A 24,023-nucleotide genomic window follows, 5' to 3' on the forward strand; every position below is an offset into this window, starting at 1 on the left:
GTGGAACAGACACTCCATGTGTGAAATATCTGTGCTAAATGATCACTCTTGGCAACATCTGCCTAAAGTAAACACATCCATCATGCATTAAATAATCTAATATGTGCAATATGCACAACAGGGGATAACTCCCCTGTTTTAATATGGGGTGTCAGTATACAGATTATTTATGGCGAGGACAGACATTTATGAAAACATCCTTGGCAGGGCATAGTTGCAATATCTTTTGCCTTAGATAAATGCACAAGATGCAATACCTGTAGATTATGCACACACACAGATACTGTGCAAAGTGTAATGATGTTGTGAGTGGTGCGAATAAATCATAAATGCTTTAAACAAACCACAAGGTATAACAGAATAATCAATCATTCAGTGTTCTGTCTCCCGCTCTATTTCTCTCTGTCCTGAAGCATCCCTGCAATGTCCATAGTTAATAATGATGTAAGGTCATTTCAGACATTATATTATTATTATTACATGTATTTCAGATACGTGAAAAGCACAACACAACATGTTACACATAACATAAACGGCAATAAATCACTTTTATAAACATTTTATTTAACATTTAACAAAAGGTAAATGAATCAAGATTTGGGTTTAATGGTCCACAGTCTGTTACATGTGAGAATACATTTTTGCCATCAACACCTGTCCCAAATGCACCCTTTATGTAAACTGGGGTCTCGTATCATCTTCTTGCATGTGTTGTAGGATTCTATTTTGCAAACCCATCATTTGAGTTATTATATTTTAGGTCACTTAAAGGGACAGTTCACCTGAAAATAAAATCCTTAGGATTTTTTTCCAACACAGAAGGTAGAAGTATCCTTTTTTTATGTGTCTTTTCTCAAAAGACAAAAAAAATAGGGACTGGGGCTGTCAGTATATAAAATTCGGCCATACATCATGTTTTGTGTTCCATGGTTGAAAGTCATACCGGTTCAGCTCAACATGAGAGTTATTGATCAGAAGGTAAATTTGTCGATTTTAGGTGAATTGTCACTTTAATTGTAGACTCAGAGGACTCCAAGGATTGAGGGTGTTATTTAGGACAGGTCATCTCGCACTAGTTTTATAAAATATAAAATAGGTCTACAATTTCAGTTTACGATTTTCTCTGACAGTGAGTCTTATACATCCTAATGCTCAGTTCCCAGGTGGTAAAGGTGGGCAGTCAGAAGAATCAGGATTAAGAGCAGACACATCATTAAGGATCCAGGAACACACAGATACAAATCTCTGAAAATGTCGGATGTGAGATATCTGCTTTGGGGCAAAATGTAGTGTGTTTAGGAGTCAGAGCTCAAACCAACAAGATCCCTTAAAAGGGGCCTTTAACCCTACTGGCTACGATAGAGTAAACAAAAACACGGACATCTTCATAAATGTACACACAAACACACGTTTTTATTAGTTTTAGTTGTCTAATGTGCATTGAGGCTTTCACAAAAAGATTTATTGCCATTGTTTATAACTAATGTGAGGAATATTTGTGCTAAATTAAATAAAAAATAGATGGTAAAATTTGAATCGACTTTGAACCATTAAATATAAATTTGAGCAACGTGGTACACTGGGGGAATTCAAATGCAGATTTTTCTCTAAGTTCTGCTGTGCATAACTCTTGAATGGTTATTTATTGAAAATACATAATATACATTTAAACTAATGCATGACACTATTCCAGGGTAATGTTGTTACACATTTTGCTGGATTCTAGCAAAATTCACATCACAGGCACACAGATAAAGGTCATGTGCTGAATGTGAGACAAACCACAAAGGCATATCTCTCAACAGAATGACAGATCGGTTCAGTAAGAAACATTTTATTCTGGATACTGTGGGTCATTTTTTGCTCTTTACACACTCCAGCTGTGATAAATGATAAGACAGCTGTACAGATATGACATTGAGTGTATCATTCTAAATGACCTTAGAAAGGGCACGATTGATGGGTATCACACCCATATACAGTCTATAAGAAAAGTACAAAGTAACTTTACAGAATAAAAAAAGGATTAGAAAGTATTGTTAGTTACAATTTATATTTCAAAACGCCTCAACATATAGGTCACATTTAGGAATAAAAGGAGTCAAAGGCTACAAAACACACGATACACTTTATCGGTACTATAGTTTGATAAATTGTAGTGTGATTTGAAGGGTTTTATTTTCAGTTTTCTCTCTGAGGATTTACCGCCACCTATTGACGAGATGCTAAAATGACATCATAACCTGTTAAGGCTATGCAAAACAATATGGGCAGAAGCAAGATATACTTAAAACAAACAAAAGTAAACATTTGGATATCGTGTAAAATATAAATTGACCATTTGTATTGTTTAATATGTTGAAGCGAAATTTGATGATTCGATTATTTATTGGAATATGTGCCCAAGGCGGCGAACGGAATGTAAATATTTTTTACCTTTATTTTTATTCTAGGCCCAAATTGTCCTTCCTTGTTTTATTTTGATATTACGATTGATTAAGTCGATCATTCCAATGGATGGTGACGCTTTTTTATCTCGCGTGTCGCAGTTCAATATTTGATCATTATTTTCTTCTTTTAGATTTTGATCGGCTGCCAGTGTCTTATCGTTTATAAACTATAGTAACTTTGAAAGTGTCACCTAGTAGTATCACATTGTTCCTCTGTATCATTACAGCTATGTGGAGTCCGGTATGCGTGAATTTGCTACATTTTACTAAATCAAAAAATGTGAACGTGCACTGAGTGAAACCATTAGGCCTATATTTCCACAGCAAACTATTGTAAACCATCATTTATTTTAAACACACGGCTATACAAACCTGTTTATTCAAGAGGTAAAATTCTTAGATACTCGTGTTTTTAAACGCATACTAAAACAATAGTTTGTAATTCCCTTGAAAAGACCCCAATCACACCAGTTATCTTTGTTTCAGACCAACAAGATTAACGTTATGAGGTGGCCAGCCCAATCTTCATACCTTAATCCAATAGAAAACTTCTGGGGGACATAAAAAATGCTGTTTCTGAGACAAAACCAAGATATATTATGCAGAGTGTTCTCAATGCATTCGTGTATTGTAAAAAAGTTGTTATAAGGATTAAGTGCTTTACTCACTATTTTCAAACACACTACTATTATTTTGAACACAACTGTAGGCCTACATATATTAACCTACACTAAGCATTTAATGTTTCAAACTATATCAAACGCCTCTATAGAAATAAGTTAAGGATAATGTCTAAAACAGCAGAGAGACAAGAGCACAAAGATTACTTGTAATCATAAAGAGGTTTAATTAGAACAATGTGATGCGCATCAGGAGTGGCTTTAGGACAATCTTTAACAGCCTATAGACACATTCATTAAATGCTGGTTAAGCTTTTACAATACAAAGACTTTCTACCGAGAACAACTCTTGCTTTTCCTTTACACATCATTTTAAAGCTATATGGCTTGCTTTTTCTATTTAGAAAAAAGTAGATAAAATCGTACCTGTATATACACACATACATACATATTTACATGTCTTGCTGTATTGTTCTAAACGTTTTCCATTTTTTAAAACAGCAGTACAGGGAGAAGGTTGTGCTGACAAAATTATCATCACGTAAGTAGTACACCCAAAGATGTCAAGAACATCAATGACTTTACATGTAAAAAGCATAAAAATGTCAAGCAAGACAAAGTACAAAAAAAGACTTTGAAGAATAACTTTTAAATCCATGCAACTTTAGAAAAAAAAAACATTCAGAAAATGTTCTTTCAGTTTTTCATCATCTAAGATGAATGACTTATGAGTGGGATTCAGATTCTGTAGACTTTGCCCTAGAGGTGTCAGACTTTTCCCTTCTGTCCTCTTTCCTGTCTTTGCTCCTGCTTCGGTCCCGTCTGTCTCTGTCCTTCTCCCTTGCTCTGTCTTTCTCCCTGTCACGGTCCCTATCCCTCCTATCACGATCTTTCCCACGATCTCTTTCTCGGCTCCTTGACCGTTCTCGTCTCCTGTCCCTGCTATCCCGATCCCTTTCCCGATCCCTTTCCCGGTCCCTTTCCCGGTCCCTTTCCCGGTCCCTTTCCCGGTCTCTTTCTCGGTCTCTGTTCTTCACTCGCTCTCTGTCATTATCTTTTCTGTCTTGTTCTCTCTCCCTCCCTCTGTCCCTGTCTCGGTCTCTCCTCTTGTCCCCATCTCCATCTCTGTGTCGGTCAGACTCTCTGCCTCTACTGCGATCCCTCTCTCTGCTGTGTTCCTTATCCCTTTCTCTGCTGCGACCACGCTCCCTTTCTCGGTCCCTGCTCCGGTCTCTTTCACGTTCCCTTTCTCTGCCTCTCTCATACTCTTGTTCTCTGCTCCAGCCCCATGATCGTCCGCCATGAGCAGAGTCACGGTCTCTTTCTCTCCTCCTATCCTCAGACAAATCGCGTTGCCTCTCTCTTTCTTCAGGCAATGCTAAGGGGGCATCTCTGTCGCGTGAGCTACTGTCAAATCTGCTTGGACGGTTGTGAGGCTCTGAATCATCTCTAGAGCTTCGCCGCCTCATTTCAGGTGAGTGTCGTCTCCAGTGGTCATCACGGTGGGTGTCAGGACTGTGTCCACTACCAACACGGACTTGCACTGGGATGGGACCATCGGTAGGCGTTGGAAGCAAAGGTCCACGAACAGGTCGAACATCACTTAGGCTGTCTTCATTATAGCTGTATCGTGGTGGCGGACCAGCTTCCTTATCGTAATGACCCAGTGGTGGACCTCTTGGCCCACCAAACTGCTGCACCGGTGGTCCTCGGTGCCTTTCAAAGTCTTGAGACGAACCTCCCCGTGGTTCGTCAAATGAGCCCCTGTGTTGAGGTGACCCACGAAACTGGTTTGGAGGTGGAAATCGCTGGCCTGACAATTCCCCTGTAGGACCAGAGGGAGGTCCCCTCCGTCCATCAAAGGGGTTTGGAGGCGGACCCCTAAAAGGTGGCCCTTGTGTGGGTTTCTGGGATTTCTCTATTCCCTGATAAGAGTTGCCATCATCAACAGGGCCTCTTGACATATTAGAAGGAGGTCCATGAACCTCAATGTTACGAGGGGGAGGTGGTCCACGCTGTCCGGGGAAATGGGATGGTGGCGGCGCTCTATTATCAAAGTGACTTGGAGGGGGGCCTGAGAATGGTGGAGGTAGTCCTCTAGGGGCAGAGAAGTTAAAAGGGGGTGGAGGACCATTAAATCGTTGCCCGTCGAAGTTTGGAGGAGGTGGTCCAGGTGGTAGAGGCCCTGGAGGTGGGCCTCTTGGTCCAATATGCTGAGGGGGTATTGAGTTCATAGAATTATCAAACATCTGAGGAGGAGGACCTCTCTGACCTATCGGTTGGTAAGGAGGTGGTCCTCTTGGTGTGAAATTAGGAGGCGGTGGACCTCTTGGAGCATCAAACTGAGAATTACCACTCCACTGATTCTGATAAGGAGGATACGATCCAGGTGGCGGATTTTCTCCTAGGGGAGGGGGTGGACCTTGCATTGGGGGAATTTGCATTGTTGGTGGTGGTCCTGACATCGGAGGAGGGAGATGCATGGGTGGTGGAACATTCATGGGTGGAGGGCCTTGCATGGGAGGTGGACCGAGAATGGGAGGAAGCCCGATAGGGTGAGGAAACGACATTGGAGGTGGAATGTTTGTGGGATTTGTTGTTGGTATATGTTGTATATGGGAACTGTGAGAATCCATATAGGATGAGTTGTCCTGGAAGACATCGTCTGGCATTCCTGAGTGGACAGACGTGGATGACGTACTGATCGTTGAAATGCTGTAATATGTGGTTGCAGTGGTCTCAATTGGCTGTCCACTGGACGCAACCTCAGCTTTTAGTATGCTGGCAGAATTAGGCCAAACCTCCTCAAAACTTTTACCCTCAGATTCAATAGGCTCATCCTTCATTTGTTCCTCCTCTGGCTCTTTATCCACATAACTTTCAACTAACTCCGGGTCGATGTTCTCCCCTAGTAACGGAATAGAAACTTCGGTGCTCTCTGTACCAAGGAAAGGTACCGCTTCACTTTCAGCTTCCTCCTGAGGCTGGGGTGCTTCTGTTTGCAGAATCTCATGCTGGACTTCGTGGGAATCCAAGGTGGTAGTGACCTGTGATTGAAGTGTGTCTATTGGTGTAGTTGTTTCCTCCACTGGTATATCCACAGTAGAGTCCGGCTGTGTTGTTTGTGTGTCTGAGGCTATAGTTGCTTGTGATGGCTCTATGACTGCAGTTGGCTGTGGAGATGTTTTTTCTGAAGTTTCATGAGACTGTTCTTCTTTCTCTATGGAATCAGACGTATGTCTTCTGTTTGCTGCTGCTGCGGCTCGAGGGTCCCTACTTTGCCTTGGGTCTCTTCTCTGGTTAATAACTGGAGCTGCTGAGCTCTTAGCCAGTAGGTCTTCAACTTTTTTACCAAGTTGCAATAACTGGCTATTAGCCAGTAGAGATGTGACAGGCTGTGAAATCAAAGTCTCTGTTATTTGTTGAACTGGATCCTCTAACAGCTTCTGTTCCTCTACTTGTTTCTCCTGAAGCCCTTTCTGATGTTCAGTTAATTTCTTACCACTTGGATTAACCCCAACAACATCAAAAATTGAGTCGTCCTCGGGGTCATAAGCAATATCATCCACCGCACCGGGGGTGCCCTCAGATAGCTTAATTGCTGTTGATAGTTTTGTTGAATTGTGAGTTTTTTCTGCAGCATAGCCAACAGCTGGATCATATTCTTCCTCTGGATCATACGGCCTATCATCCTGTACTTCCACCTCTTTACCCTTGGTTATTGCAAACTGCTGTACAATCGGGTCTAGCAGTGATACAGAAGGCATGGACACCTCTCCAGCACTTTGTTCTGAAGGTGATGAGACATCAGAATCTTGCTGCTTCTTACCAAAAAGTGTTTTAAGGATGGTCTGCAGTGGTGTGGAAGCGACTGCCGGTGGGGCTGTGACATTATTGCTTGTTTTAGAGGTGATACCAGATGCTTTCACAGAAGAAAGAATGGAAAGGACGGAAGTTGAGATGGAACTTGAAGATTCCGAGACAGTGAGGGTCGGTGGTGTGCCTGGTGGAGTTGTCCTGATGGCATCCAGACTAGATCGAAGAGCCTTGTCCTGTTTGATTTCAGGTTTTGCAACAATGAAAGGTTTGGGGAGGCCTGTCTCGTCATCTCGTAACGTTTTTGAACGTTTTTCCTCATTTTCAAGAGGGGCTCCAGGACGCTTCTTGTCTTTTTGGCAAATCAACAACCCCAGGAGGAGATTGGGACGAGCTGGCTCTAGCCCTGCAAAAAAAAAAATATTTTAGTCAAAATCACAGAGGTACAGCATATTCTTTACGTATATAGTCGCATTGGTTTCAGAGAGCTTGTTCCACAAAATACAGTGGTAACACTTTTACGGTACACTTTTGAGTATTACAGTTCGACATTATTTGTACATTTAAAGAAAACTGTTTTCCCTTTAAAAACTAATAAGCATTTTTACATACACTTTAAATTAACCCCAATGTGAATTTAATAATGGTTGGAATAACACAAAATCATATCAGTTTAGATCTAATAGATTACAAATTTTTTGCAACAACTGGTCTTAAAGTAAAGATGCTATTAGCACCCACATCACTCACTTAGCTTGAGCAGGGCAGATTACTTGATTTATCAACTTTGTTATTGTAATTTGCAGCATGGTGGTTTAATTTGTGTGTTATTTTACAAAGTTAATACTAATATTTGTATGTGTTTTATATTAGTGACATACATTCAACCTTTGAGCAACTCATATTTTCTATTGAAAGAAAAACAATTCTCTTTTAGACTAAGACACAAATCTAAAACCAAACTTGGATTAAGAAAATATTTTATTAGCACGTTTTACAGACAACAAGTAAAAAGAAGTGTGCATTCAAACAGCTAGGGAAGAAACACACATTAAAGCATATTTGACGTTGGTTTTCTTTTTTGTAAATTCTTTTTTTTGTAAAAAGCTCTCAATTGACAAAATAACTAACAAGAATCCAGATAAATACATTATAAACATGCTTATTTGTTGTTAACATTAAAACATATCAGATTTGTTAGATTACCTGTTACAGATTTTATAATATCCTTGCAGATGCTTACCTGGTCCATCAAATGGTAGAAGCTTGGCAGGCAGTGGGTCTTTTGAGCTCAGTGGGATGAGGTAAAGGTCTTTGATGCGCTTGTTGCTATTAGCCACCACCCCAAACCGCTTACGGCTACTGAAATAGGAAAACAGAGACACGTATGCTACCTCTTCCTCTTCAGTTGCTGGATGGAAACGAATGAGACAGAGTTCCTGAAAAAAAAACATTGAGGAAAGCGACAAGTGTTGTAAACTGTTAGCAAGTTAAGTTTAACAGGGTTGACTTAGTAAGTTGTAAATTCTCCTTGTTTTATATATTTTCATTTCATACTTTTGACAGTGAAGTCTTCAGCTTCCCCACATAATCCCACACTGTGTGTGGTGATATTCTACCGCCGATATGAATGGTGTCAGGCAAGTCCTGCAAATAAAGTAAAAGTGTTTATAGACCATCGAAAACTTCTGTATGACATTCTAACATTAAAACTTCAAAAAACAAACCTCCTTAATGTGTTCGAATGATCCAGAAACTAAGTAGGCTTTTGTGACAAACTTGGCGACTGTGTGCATGTTTATGAATCCTTTCCACAACATCTCCTGACCGGACAGGAACAAAGCTGTTTCTCCCTCAGGAGGGGGCTCTGTCACACTGCTGAAAACACACAAAATATATAATTCAAATCAATAGTGTGGAGATTGTTCATTATAACACATAACATTTCTTTCAGATGAATTGGATATGCTTTGAATACAACTGTACCTAGCAACACTGGACCCGTAATGCCGTGTATCTTGTGAAGAGGCTGTTTTTTGCACCACAGGTTTAGGTATAGATGATGGGGCGAGAGGGGGCATAGGCAAAGGACCCTTTGCTTCTACAACCAGAGGCTCAATAGGCATTGGAATACTGGCTGGTAAAGCAGAAACACCAACATCAGGAAGAGTTAAAGGTACGGATGACCGGTGACCTGCCGTACGAGGATCTCTTCGAGTTATTGTAACGGAGGAGACGGCAGCAGGAACTGGGGCCTGGACCAATGGCAATATACTTTTTGGATCCTCCATCACAGATGAAGAATCGGGCATGGATGTGTCTACACCAGTGTAATAGGAAACATGGGAGTGCTCAGGAGGGGCTTTGGACTGTCGCAGCTCCGGTTTGGACTTAAAGGTTGGCTCTGGCTTTTTAGGCACAGACGTTTTACTTTTTTTGGAAGGCGGTTCATCATCTGCGGACTTCTGACCTAAAAAATGAGCATTAAGTAATTTAATACACTGTATAAGTCAAACAATTGTAGTTATACACAAATCTAGTTGTACCAAAATGTTCCAACAGATTTGAAAACATTTTATTTAAATGTCCTTATTTTGAAAATATTTTCCACCTGTACAAATTTTGCAGTTTAGGTCAAACAGATGAGCCCTATGCTCTGCTGTAGTGTCTTTCAGCATAGTACTGAAGATATCAGGCATAGCGCTGGGTTTTCCAGTAGAGACTGAAGAATGTGATGTAGAGGTATGCTGGTCTTCCTGAGAGTCCTGCAAAAAAATTAAAACGAAAACAGAAGAGGAAAGAATTAAAGAACAATATTACAGGTATTCCAGATGTTACTATAATCCATTTTTTTTACACTTATGTACACCTTTACCAACAATGCACAGAACGGAACTAAGGTGATTAAGTTAAGAAAAAAAGGGAAAACAAATGATGCATCCAGCAAGCAAAAGGAAAAAGATTTTTTTAGGCTTCGGGAAACTGAAATGAAAGAACAGATAATCAGGAAAGCCAGAGATTCAGCACTTACAGCAGCAGAAGCCAAGCGGGGAGATTGGGAAGTGGCAGGCATACATACATCTCCATCAGACATTGGAGGAGCTTCCTCCATGTCTACATCGGGGGGGACACCTTCTTGTCGGGATCCGGTTTTGGAATGTCCGGACTGGGATTTTACATCCTTGTTGGAATAAGCAAACAAAGACCAAGTCTTACTACTGATAGATTTTTATGTAGTTAACGCAGACGATTTAAAATGTTTTTCTTGTTTGTTTGTTTTACCTCGGTGGTCTCTGTTTTTCTCCAATCTGACATCTCCTTGGAAAGAAGTTCTTCAGGACTCAATCTCACCAGCCTGAAAGGACTGATCTCACCACCAATAACTCGATAAAACAAGCCCTGACAAACAGATGAATCAAAGAATACAAAAATAATTTAGATAACAATGCACATTTACTCTCTATGATACATAAACGCACAAAATACGTGTACATTAAAGGACCAACCTTGTTTTTAGGGTCCTTTAGATTGAACATAAGGGATCGGTACTTGTTCTTGTACTTGTTGTCAGTGTTCATACAAAGGTTAAACATCTCTTTCTCAATGCTGACCGCCAACTTCCCAACTTCACTCTCGGACATGGAGAGATCATCGCTGTCGCTCACCCTGTGACATTTAATAAATTTTAATAAAAAACTACAATTAGATACCATGAAAAAACATTCAGTCCATATCTTAACCAGTGCAAAATTAATAAATTAATAAGCTATTGATCAATAAAACAAATAAAAAAACAACAGTATTTGTGAATCATCTATCACCTCTTATAGAGAATATCAGTGAGTGATCGCCTGATGTTGGATCTCATCTGGTTATTGGGTGGAGGTTGCGGCGGCGCAGGAGGTGCAGGGGGTTGGGTCGGTTTAGGCGTCGGGTGTTGGATGGATGGAGCGGTTGACACAGATGAGGGTGGTGCTTTAGAGGAGGTAGAAGTCCCACCCTCAAAAAACTCCTTCTGCCCTGCCTGTGGCTGTTTTTTAGGGATGGTGAATGTGCTCTTCGTTACACGGAGAGCTCCCGAGGCATGATGGCGAGATCCAGGAGGACCTGGTAGAGATAAAACTGGAACGGGAGGCGGGGGAGGCCCTGGCTTTTTGGGTTTGTTCAATTTTCCCTGTGGTTGGAGCGGTTTCCTTAAGTCTCTGACACTGCTCATATGTGTCGTACTGGGTTTGGCTTTGGTAGGAGAAGCATCAGCAGGTCTTTTTATCCCCTTTGAACCAGATGCCTTCTTCCCACCTTTGAGAACATCTGAAGCAGGAGCTTTCTTATCCACAGGTGCTGGCTCCTTTTCTGCCTTCACTTCTTCATTTTCCTCCTTTTCATTGTCTTTATTCGCAGCTGCTGGAAAATACAAGAAATAAATGGAACCATCAACACAAGCAAAATTTATAATATCAAGTGTGAATTATAAAAGTAAAATTATTTCAAAGTACTGCAGTGCTGTTTATATGGTGTCTAAGGATGACTCATATATTAAAAGAGTAAAATGTAGTTTGTTTGATTCACATATTTTAGTGCCTTGCCATGATATAGTAAACACTCATCTCATGTTAATGAACATAAAGACCAAGCTCAGGAAAACAAGTTATTGATCATTTAAGATTTATTTAAAAAAATGTACTTTCATTATCAATGTGTAAGATACACCTTACAAGGAATAAAATATATATTTATATACATATATTCCTTACTATAAAATATCTGCAAACCATGTCAAACAACTGTACTAGGAAAACCAGTGGCTTCATATTTAAAGAACCAAAACAAGCAAATGTGAATCAAAACGATTAAGGGTAGACCAACAAAATGATAACATTTTATGTCTGAGACCATTTTAGATCACTTGAGCATCAAATGTAATATTTTAATGCAATGTCATCAAGAAACACTTCTAAAAAAGAAAATGCTCTGTATATATTGTGAGATGCAAAATGATATTTTTAAGTGTTAAAAAGGAAAATCCTATTGTCATATTACAATGGAAAATGACCATGACTTCCCAAATATTACAGATACATGAGGGAGGAATGCCAATGTATCACATTGAAATACAAGGGTAAACATTTGTGCAGTAAATACTACAGCTCAGAAGTGTACTTTAAGTGCCCTCTGTCAAATTAATCCACATTCATGTGTTATCCAGATCAGACGATTTCTCCTTGATCGAAATGTCAACATTAACAGCACAAATGACAAACAGCTGAATGCAACCTTGTGTACACAAATTACACTAAATATGAGACTCAAAACCACATGACCTGCTTAGACAAAGGCAAAAAGATTTTTATCCTTAATATTCATAATTTGATATCAAACAAAGGCAGCATTTTTCTTTGTGTATTCTTCTATAATGACAACTCAACTTTCTCCCTTTAAAGTCAACCATTCCCACTGGAGACGCACACTCAACTTTCAATCTCAGCTGGACATAAACCTGTACACTAACCTTTCTCCATATGTAATAACTTCTTAAATTATTTTGAACAGAGAAATGCACATATGCATAAGTCTACAATCTATGTTCGTGTATAAACATAGCTCAACATTTCCTTGTGTGCTGCAGTAATAAGGCGTGTAAGTTCTGTCGACGGTTGTGGGGTGAAATGGTGTCCTCGGCTGTTCTTGAGCGTTCCTCATTTTTTGGTTGTCTTGGACTTTTCTGAACTCCACGGTTCCTCTCTCGGACCGGCTCCAAGGACTGTAGGATTCTTATTGCAAACCACGGTGTGACATTTGGCTTATGGCTGACAAAGGCCAAAAAGAGGCAAAGCCATGCCATCCAGTGTTGTAATCCAATAAACAGACTTCTTTCACAATTGAAGCACAAGGCCATCAAGAGTGTTATCCGTAATTTCACTTTATTTTGAATGCCACTTTTCTCAATTGGGGTTTATAAATGCAGTGCATGCAGGTCAAAGGAATATCAAATGAAAAGCTGTTAGATTAAAGTTACACTTTCACTGATATGATAGCTTTGTAGTCAAAGTCTAAGTAAGAGATAAGAAATATTCTATACTTTGTGATAAGGAGGACAGGGTAAAAAGACACCAAAACCTACCTGTTCAGTAGTACCTGTCCTGTGAGGTCAGAACATCTTTTTGCATCTATTGCCCCCCCCCATGTCGGCAGAGGTTGGAGATAAATTGGTAGATAAACGCTCAAACACACACACACACACACATACTTCACAGACCTTGTCCAGTTGGTATTGCAAATGTATATCATGGCAAGGCACTATAGTTTGGAGTCAAAATCCTACAAAATTTTACATTATATTTGGTCATCTTATTTTATAAAAAAAATTCTTAAGATTAAATTAGATTAAATACTTTTTACTATAGACTAAAATACAATTCCTTTAAATGCATCTTTATTATCTATACTTACTATTCTCAAATTTGATAAACTTACCTGTTCTGGAGCGTGAATGACCTGATACAGGCACTTTCACAAAGCATTTTACAACAAAATATGTAGTGTAAGATGTCCAACTTGAACACTTTCAGAATAATAGCTGTGCTAATATTTCCCAGCACAAGTTTCCCTACACATGCATATATTGTGGATTTCAGTCCAATTTAGAAAACAAAGAACGTTTTTTTAGATCTCTGAACTCAAGTCACCTATGCTGCAACATCACTCCCGACAGTTCAACGGCCCTATTATTGGCAGAGACAAGACAATAAAATGTGGAAAACCCTCAGAGAGATACATACACGCTTTGTTTAACACAGATGCTGATATGGGAGCAGTCTTTTCTGGCGTTACTGCCATGTAATTATGATCACTGGACCAGGATGACATGGCTGCTGGAGGTGGATGCTCCTCTGCATGCTTGTCTTCATCCTCATCTTCCTCAGTCCCAGACTCGGAGTCCTCCTCTTCATCCTGGTTAGAGGACCTCCTTTCAGAGCCACTCTTCTATAAACAAAAACAAAACCGAAACGTTAAAACATAAATGTGACCCTGTCCGTGAAATCCAACTCATAATCTAATTATAACAGCATCAGTTTTATTTTAATTATTACTTTTACTATGATTTTAATCTTTGGCATGGAATTATTTAGCCAACGTTAAAGATATCAGAGTTATATTTTCACAGAATGTTCTTAACGTTATCTAGGATTATTTTATGTAGAAAATAGTAAATCACAAAACATGACTTTGGCTGGGTTTTCACAAGCAGGATCATCTATCTCTCGATATACATTTATATTAAGGCACTTATATTCATTACTTTTTAAACACTGATATTGAATCTTTGAATTGAGCTACTTGTTAACACTGCTACAACTTTTAATCAGCAACAAAGTGTCTGTAGAAAGTAATAAAATCAAAACATTTCAGACAAAAACAGTAAGGTCTAAAGGACCTTGAATGACAAAAAAAACATTGTACCTTTCTCCCTGACTTATCTTGCACCTAAATTTGCAACCATTTGGTTAAATGTAACACCAATAGAGCCGTTTCTCTAAACAGAACAGTCATAAAATCAATGGATGTAAATTCATATTCCACCCAAAACGAATGCTGACCATTCTCGGGTGCTTTAGAATACCTTTTGCAACGATTTATTAGTGGTATTTTTCTGTTGTTTGGGCTTGCTTTTCTCCTTCTGTTTGGAGTCTTTTCCATCTGTGGTGATAATCTTCATGGCAGCTGCGGCATGTCGAAGGATGCAGTCATTCCCACAGTAGACCGAGTCAGGAAGAGCGTCTCTCTCACAGCCAGGACCAATGCACTTTGGAAGGGAAGACTCCTTGGTTGCTGTCACCTGCTAAAGACTCAGGCACGTCACATTTCTGCAGCCACTTGAATGTGTCAGAAATGTTTGAAATATCTTACGTTTTTTCTTTATTAATTTAATTACAGTAGATTGTCCTGATGTGCATGAGTGCAAATGAAAATTTCTTTAAAAATATCTATTACTTCTTATATTTTCATATTTCTTACATTTAAAAATAGAGTGTTCTTTTTTCAAAACTTTGGCTTTCATAAGACAGGGCAGTTAATAAAAGGACAAAACAATCAATACTAATAATGTGGCATTATGGTTTGCTTTATGGATTACAACTACATTTTATGTTTTCCTCATATACTTTAAAAAGGATAATTTACAACCTGTTTTTTTATTAATAAGGCGGCAATCTGCATTTTACCACTTTTTGTATATTTTAATCCATGATTAAACTGTCTTTAAATTTGATATGAAATTAGACAGTGATGGTTACAAAACCTTCTCATTTTACCTAAATTATAGAGGGTAAAACACCTTGAGACCACAACAATGAATAAAAAATGTCTTTACATAAAACTATGATACATTTACCTTTGTTATTCTAGTATTAGTCAAAAGACTAGTAGATAGACGGTTTGTAATCATAAACCTACCAAACACTAAAACAACCAGATAAGATTCTATATTAGATACCAAACAATTCTTTACATTTAAGAATCTCATACTCGAGATATTACAATTTACAATATTACATTACCAATCATTTACAAGTTAAACTGAAGTTTGCAAATGTCAGGCAATAAAATCCTAATATATGCATCAATCACATGTGGATCAAAAACAGCATTGCGAACTAATGTCAAGTTTGTCAAACTGATGAAACCACAAACAAGCAAGCAGCATTTAGACTCTCGATTCATATTGCAACATACCGGCTGGAAAATCTTTATTTTCTTTTTGCCACTAGGATTGGCAGCCTTCTCGATCCTGCCTTTGATTCCCAGGTCATCGCCAGCTCTCTCCTCTGGTGTCACTGCAGCAGTGCTTGATGTTGCCGGACAGGGCTCTGCTTTACGAGGGCCGGATGCTGGCCGTTTGCCATTCTCTGCAGCTGCTGCGGAAGGCCCGGCCTTGCTTATCTGTCCTTTGTGCGTGCTGCAGTTAGGACAGACGTAGTCTTCTCCGTTTCTCTCCATCAGCCGGCCTCTTGCCTCGGTGATGCCCACGCAGTCGCCATGAAACCACTCCTCACAACGATCGCAGCAGATCATGAACCTGAGCAGATGGGTTTAAATAACCAAACACCCTCAAATACATATCTGAATATTTACTCAGACCAGAAGTGATAACCCCCAAAGAGAATAACATGCACTGAAATTTTTATTCTGGGTTGATACATGCTGTTAAACAGTCTGATGTGCCTAATATCATTTTAGGTTTTTGCATTTTAAATGAAGATATAAAATCTGAACAGTTTCACACAGTTTGTAACTCTTCGGGTAAAATATCCCAAAACCACCAAGCCAGAGTTAACAATTATTCTTCAACAAAGAAATTTTTACTAGACAGAGATGCGCTCAACTTATGTCAACTCAAGCTTGGGATGGGCTTCACCACGCCTCTCAACCAATGAGAGCATTTGGGGTTGGCTTAAGACTGCTGAAGCGAGCACATTACCTAGGAACGCCAAAACTGAATGGAGAAAGGTTGCGAACTCTTACATGGACATTTTGTTTCAAATATCTTCCAGACGTCGGAGTTGATAAAACAAACCACTCCATTTCGTCTCCCCTCCTTCAGCCATGCACTTATCTATCAGTGCACTCGCCCCACTAAGACGTAATATGCACGGGTGTAAGTGGATTACTTAACGCTATTGATGATAAAGCGGATGGAAATCAATAGCCAGAAGAATACAGCCTGAAAAATACAAACATTTCCCTGGCTAAGGTACAAAACAGCAACTACAACAAATTGTGTTGCGTGCATTGTATGCAGTGTGAGGCTAATGCACAACACATGCACGACTAGTAAAAGTTCTCTTTCACATCTTTTTACTCTGAAACGGACAAATAAACCCCACATTACGTCTAAATTTCCATATAAGCAAGGTTCCATGTAAAAGTGGTCTGTTTTAACGTTAACAGCTTGGAAACAAAAACGGACACGTTACAGAACATTAGATACGTATAGATAGAGCGCTCAAGGGGCAGCAGCATAATATTTAATTTGATTACATTAATGTTTAGGTTATTATTTACAAGAAATATTTTACTTTAAAATTGTTAATGCTACTATGTAAAGGAAATACTGTTGTGAAAGTTGTTTATTTTATTTAAAGGGTTTGCAAACTAAATTTTATTGTACTTATTGTTCATATCGCATTATTGAATTTTACGCTAAATGCGATCAATCACAGAAAAGTAATGTGATTAGTAGCGATTCAAATGTTTAATTGCAAAGAAGCAAAAACGTGATGACATCTTAGCCCTGTGTCAGCCACCTTTGAAAGAGAGGTGGAGTGAGCTATTGTTTGCAATCTCACTACAAGATGCTGCTAAATTTCATAAGTTCTTATTCAACTATTTTTATTCTATTTAAGATAACTTGAGTACAGTTAGGTGTATGACTTGTGTTGTCTGATATATTAACTATATATCATAAAGTAACATAATTTTATTTAACCATGTACAAGACCTTTTGCATCTGCTGATCACTTGGAACAAAACAACAAAAAGAAAAATCACAATATCATCGTTTTGATGAGGAACATTATACAGATCAAACAGTCATATTACTAAAAACTCTTAACCATACATATTACTAAGCTTATCTATTCACCACATTGACTGAAATCTTGAGTATTTGTAGAAAGCCTCGTCGATTAAATACTATATTAACATATAATATTTTATTATTAATTTTTAACCTTTTATCAACACTAAAGGCTTTTCGTAGCCAAGTGAGTCATGATATATGAAAGACTTAATAAAACCAACAACTATGAAGCGTCATGTTAATTTTGAGCTTAAATACAACACATCAGAGTACTGATCTTAAAATAATCCTCACAGAGCTACATGACATGCTGATCACACGAGACTGGTTTAGTTTCTGACTTATTATTTTTAAAATGTAATATTTTACATATGTATTATATAGAAATATTATAGACATCTTCCAAAGACACATACCTTTTATTGTGTTTCTGCCTGCAGATGCAGTATAGTGCATTAGGGTCATAACCGTCATTGTCAGACTCGCTTGAAGACGACTCTTCATCATCATCATCATCATCTTCCTCATCTGTGTCTTTGTGGAGCTTTGCTCCTGATTTGGGTTTAGTGTCATTTTTGGATTCTTTACTGAGTGACCTGGTAGGAGGACGTCTATTTATGGACTCATCAGAGGACTTCTCTTTATTCTCCTCTTTATTCTCCTCCTCATCCACCTCCACCTCTTTTTCCTCCTCTTTCTTCACATCTATCGCTTGTTCGTATTCTTTTGACTCTACATCCTTTCCATCTTCAGCATTGGCTGCAGTCTCAACATGTTCTTCTTTTGTCATCTCTCCTTCAGCCTCCTCTTCGTTCTCAGAGCTGCAGTCGTCACTGACCGAGCCACCGCTAGCTTTAGGCTTGGCGGTTTTTCTCCCCCGCCCTCGTCCTCTTTTCACTGGTGAGGCGACCTTGCGTTCCTCAGTTTTGGCCTCTGTGTTGCCATCATAGCTGTTCTCGGAGGCTGTTTCAGCATCAGTTGGGGTCTGGGATGGTGGGTCTCCACCTTCGAGTCGTGAGGGACAACTCCTCCTTCCAGTTCCTCTTCCTCTTTTGACAGTAACCAAAAACTCTTCCAGTTTGTCGGTGCGCTTAGCCTGCCTGCCACTGCGACGCACAGGGGCGCCCATTGCATCTGGAGTCTCCGCTGCCATATCACCAGGGATTTCTCTCTTGGCAATGGTGGTTCGACGAAAGCCCCAGGTCTTCTTAAACTCACGGGAGGGCTTGGTGGATTGTTCAGTGTCCTCTACTTTATCTTCACTAACATCACTTTTGCCTTTTTGATTTGTGACGTCTTCGGAGACTGATGTTGGTTCTGTGTTCAAAATGTGCAAAAAATCCACAATAAACAAATTATGTAATAAATTTCAGCTTTCAATAAACAGCATGCAGGATATTCCTGATCACAATTAAAACTGTGAGAAGATCATATGAAAATGAAAGAGCAAGTGAAATTGCAGCCCAAAAGAATCATATGCAATTTAAACTGGCATTGGAACATCATTGAAATATTCCAGTGTAGGAACATGGTTTTGAGAAATTGAGATTTAGTGATTTCTTGATATTTAAGTAAATTCCCCATTGGAATTTTGATTCCTGACAATCTGACTCCTTCCCACAGCTCTCATGAAGAAGTGCACGTGGTGGAACGAGCTATGGGTACCTTGTGAGCTGGTATCCACTGGATCCTGGCTGGACTCAGGCTCAGCGGCTTGAGCCAGCTCAGGGCTCACACTCTCCTCCATAACAGAGACACACTACTTTTCAAACAGAATATCTATAATTAAGAAAGAAAAAAGATTTAAGGAACAGCACAGCTCCTTTATGTTTCCAAAAGTCTTTCAACCAGGGATGTGTGGGCTTCTAACATAAGTAGATGCATGCGTGTCTAAATGGAGCTTGCTTTGCTTTAGATGTTGCTAGTATTTGATCATTAGCTTTTTTATTACTTACATACTCAAAAATCATCTTAAAATCTCAGATCTTTTGAGTTTAGCATGATGTGTCAAACCAACAGACAATTAAAGGTGTGAAAGATGCTCATAACACTTTGAAGCAGAGATGGTTGAAAACCCTTTTGCTATTCATCAATAATATCAAGGTTGATTTTTAAGTCCCAGTGAAATAACTAATACGGTAGAAATATTGCTGCGTTTATAGTAAATAGCTTACCAATAAGGGTCATTTTCTTTTGAAAATTCATGTACCCTCATTTACTTCAGTTAAAATCTGAAAATGCGCTACCGCCCTGAAATGACTATCCATCTGAAATGATGTAAATTAGACGGCCTTGCCCCAAGCATCTGTAAACTCATCCCCTTCAACTGTCAGTCTGCTGCCAGTTTAATTTCAAAATGTTTTAACACATACAATCAATTTGCTGTGAAAAACTCAAGCCACGCTCATTTTCTCCTTTTAAATACCCTTTCACTCGGAAATGTGTCAGAAAAAAGGTCAAAATGAATGCAACTTCCAGTTTCCGGAGACTTTATAAGGATATTTCACTAACAAATCAGATTTCCATCGATCAAAGAACCGCTCGACACAGCTCCTAGGTCTTAATAAAGGTCTTCGGAGGCGAACCAATGCATTTGTTTAAGAGATATATCCATATTGACAGTGCTTTTAATGTTGAGGTCTAGCTTCCGTCATCTCTCGAATGCATGTAAACCAGAGGCTTGTTCTTCCATCAAATGACGGTGACAAAATCTCCCGCCAGAATAGACGCTAACCTATTGACTGAAAACAAAAAACGCAGCGTTCTTCAACCGGAACTTACAACACGCCTGCGTCATCTTCCAGAAGAACAAGCCTTGAGAGATGACGGGAGCTAGACATAGAGCTGTCAATATGGATATTTCTCTTTAACAAACGCCTCGATTGACTTCACAGGACCTTTTTTAAGAGCACAGAGCCATGTTAAGCAGTTCTTTGATCGATGGATGTACTTTTTGGAGCTTCAAAAAAGTAAACACTTGTTCACTCCCATTCTACCACTTGGAAGCAAAATGATACATGGTATTATAACTTTGACAAGTTTATTCTTCCAAAATAAAACCATATTCAGTTAGGATGCATTGAGGGCGAGTAAAACATGGGGAAGTTTTGATTATGTTGTGAAATATCCCTTTAAGAGCATACTGTGCTCTTTGAAACAACCATTTTAATCTTTTGTTTTGGTTACTTCCTGTAGCTATGCAAAAGAAATACATTTGAAAGGATTTTGACTTGGTATTTTAAGAAAATATTTGAACATAAGACATCTATAAACATGGTTTTGCACAAAAATAAATAATGATGGGGTGTTGAACTTCATAAGTGATATAGGTTTGGAATAAATAACAAGGATTGGATAAACCATCCCTTTAATTTCTCGATAAGGTTTTATAATACCCAACAGCATTCAAATGGTCACATTACTGAATCATTGAAATTCTAATAATTAACCGTCCTAATACTGTAACTATTTCAAGTTTGTCTGGCGTGAAGCAAAATGACACCATAATGCCTTCTAATGGAAAAGGCTGTATTGTTAAGAAGTATATGTATCTTGAACAAATGCAAGCTAAGAAAAAAGATGGTGACTCTGTCATGTATACCGCAATGCAAACGCATTTTACACACTTTAAAAAAATGTAATTTAGAGTGAGTTCTCACTAGTTGAAAATCTAAATATTAGTCCCCATATCGCATGAAGGGAGTAATGAATGCCGCACCTGTTTGTATCAGCTTCTCGAGCTCTGCTCGACCAAGACAGGAACTCTAAAACAGACAACGATCTAAAAAAAGAAAAATGAATAAATCCGTAAAAATAGCAAAAGAAATACTTTGAGCATCGTAAACTTCACATTAAGAGGCCAATGTAACATCATATTTAGCAATGCACTTTCAGTGTAACAGTGTAAACCAGTTGTCTGGAGACAACCAAAAACGGTCTCAACTCTTAGACATATTTAAAAAACATTTATATATATATAAATATAACCGTATGCCAATGCACGTAAAGCGAGATCAAGTTAGAGTATTTCTTTTACTGGTGAAACAGATCATAAAGCCGCAGCTAATATACAACAAACAACTAACGTTAGCACGTTTAGCAATATTTAAACAAATTATTCAGTTATCGTATCATTCCATTTGTTAATAGTTTATCATTTGCATAATCAAATTGCTGTTATTTCCTCGATTATTCCCTTTCGGCCCATTAAAATGTAACTGTGTGACGCTTTGACCAAAATGCTCCTAAAAGTTAGCACAGATTCAACGCAAGCATGACAGCCTGTGATGTCACGCGGTGATCGCAAAAATCTCTCAACATGTTTATTTAAAAAAAGTCACGCAACATATATTCCCTCGATTACTAGTAGAAAAACATTATAACATAAACATGTATAATAGCACTCAAATGCAGATATGGACACATCAACAGTAAATAAGGCCCATTCGCTCAACTCCTAGATTATATTTAGAAAGCTCCTTTGTGAATCCCATCCTTCGATTATCTTTCTTTTTTGTTTCAACTACATAAACCGTTAACAAAATAAATAAAACATACATAACGTTACATGTTGTTGGAGAGCTCTGGTATGGCCGCCACGGTATTATATGTCATAGTAACCCACTCGTACTTGACAACAAAAATGACGCAAGAACTGATAACCTAATAAACTCCCACAAGTATTTAGAAATAAAGCATGTGATAAACCCTAATCCAAAATGCCATATTACAGAGATAAAATAGACTAAATATGGAGTTCGCTTAACGTTACTCGTCTGTTAGCTTTAGCACATCGTTAGCGCGCGACCTCCATTTCACCCGCTCGTGCTCAGTCTCTCTTACATATGAACGCTTTGTTTCAGTTGTTTTAATACTTAAACATGGGCCAAAATATCTAAAGAGAGGTATATACGAGCCGGACATACAGTATGCGAGCTTTCTGTACAATATGCACCGAGGGCATTAACTTACAATTTAAACGGGTGGGTTTAGGTCACGAAGGATTGCCACGTGACGAGTTGCTAATAACGTTATACACATGATCATGCTAACGCTTAATATTATACTAATCTGAACTGGATCACATAGCAATGAATGCGTTCAAACATATAACCACTTAACATAACTATTTCTTACATACAAACATCACATGTGGGGTCGTCTACACACACTAACGTGATTCACGCCTTCTCCCATCAGTGCCGAAAATCACAAACTAGAATCACAGAAGTAATTCAGAAATAGGTCGTTTTAATACAATAAGTAATGACTTGAAGACTTTAAATAAATGCTCCCAAATGAATAAGTTACACCTCGTTTATTGTTAAACAAGAGGACCTCACACACCCACTTTAACACCATTAACTTACAAATAAATTTCATAACATAAAATATGTAATTGAGAGTCACACTCAAAGAGAAGAATCACAGTTATACAAATAGTACAAAACAGATTAACAAGTCACATAGTTATACAAAACAATGTGCATACCTTAACATTCAACACTGTACCACATCAAAGCAACACACGTATAACGTTACACCCTTTTAATGTGTAATTACACTGTATACAACAGCTTTCAGTTGCACACGTCACTAAAACATAGATTTATCCCATTACATCTTAAGGCAATAAGTGGGTTTACTCATCTGCCCAGGGGTGTTGGACAAATCATTCTTATATCACATAAATATGGAGGCTCGAGGCGCCATTACTGGAGCGCGAGTTTCGCTGCTGCAAAACTGACATACCGCATGTGCATTAGTATACATCTACACATCTGTTCAGCTCAGACGAGCCGTGAAACGACATGCAATACTGTTAACTGCGACAAAAACGGAATACTCACTTGCTAACATTAATAATGTTCGGCCTGCAGTCAGTGCAACAGTCTGACCTCCATTTTCTTTCCTGTTGATGATGGTGGCGATTGCAGCATTAGCTTTTGCTTCAGATAGCATGAGGCAGAACGCATTCTCTCGTTTAAAAAGTCAAGCGCCACGCTGGCGTGGAGGAGTAAATGCACCAAACACTAAGCGTGTAAAAGTGCGCCCTCTAGTGTGAGATTCATGGCATACTTGTGACAGTTGAAAGATGAATACATCACATGTGCATTCTGTATCATTGTTCCCGCCGTACATTATAGGTGTCCTGGGAGCCCGTTGCAATAATATTTTAAAACAAATTATACTGAATACAAAAGTTGTGCCCTCGGTGTTTCTGTGATGTTACACCAACAGATGGGAGAAGGTCTGCGGTTCCACAGTCCAGTCTTAATATCGTCCTCTGATCTTAAAATCATCATGATGTAGCCTCATTCTAGTCCGCTAGGTCTAAAATCTTTTGGTTATTTGTCTGTGTGTTCTTGTCTTGTCTGGCAAGCATTTTTTTTTAAATTATAATATTCTTTGGGTCATAATTTTCTAAATGCAATTGTCATGTAATTGTATTCTAACTACCGTATGTTTGTAGTGTGTATGTTTTTTAAATGGAAGTGTCCCAAGTTTCATTATCTAGATTTAGAAAGATTGATCATTGTGATATCCAGTCCTGAAAAG

The 24,023-nt window shown here is 38.7% G+C and overlaps 1 protein-coding gene across 10 annotated transcripts; it reads right to left on the reverse strand.

Moving 5' to 3' along the window:
* Positions 1–3,275: 3,275 nt before the first annotated feature.
* Positions 3,276–23,452, reverse strand: dido1 (death inducer-obliterator 1). 10 transcript variants are annotated; one of them, XM_079482586.1, is made up of 17 exons: positions 23,315–23,414; positions 21,184–21,246; positions 19,131–19,244; positions 17,882–18,782; positions 15,620–15,962; positions 14,508–14,726; positions 13,666–13,870; positions 10,708–11,290; positions 10,393–10,552; positions 10,169–10,285; positions 9,966–10,067; positions 9,498–9,651; positions 8,873–9,356; positions 8,614–8,764; positions 8,444–8,533; positions 8,130–8,325; positions 3,276–7,292 (listed from the first exon to the last, which is right to left on the reverse strand). In XM_079482586.1, the coding sequence occupies exons 3-17, from the start codon at positions 19,210–19,212 to the stop codon at positions 3,796–3,798; spliced, it is 7,284 nt and encodes a 2,427-aa protein (XP_079338712.1). In that variant the 5' UTR covers positions 19,213–19,244; positions 21,184–21,246; positions 23,315–23,414; the 3' UTR covers positions 3,276–3,795. The 10 variants fall into 10 exon arrangements, with proteins under 10 accessions (XP_079338712.1, XP_079338713.1, XP_079338711.1 ...); XM_079482587.1 differs by having other exon boundaries at positions 14,508–14,723; positions 23,315–23,396; XM_079482583.1 differs by having other exon boundaries at positions 3,282–7,292; positions 9,918–10,067; positions 10,708–11,287; positions 23,315–23,402.
* Between the last annotated feature and the right edge of the window lie 571 nt (positions 23,453–24,023).

This window comes from Barbatula barbatula (assembly GCF_947034865.1).
Source record: "Barbatula barbatula genome assembly, chromosome: 20".
NCBI lineage: Eukaryota > Metazoa > Chordata > Actinopteri > Cypriniformes > Nemacheilidae > Barbatula > Barbatula barbatula.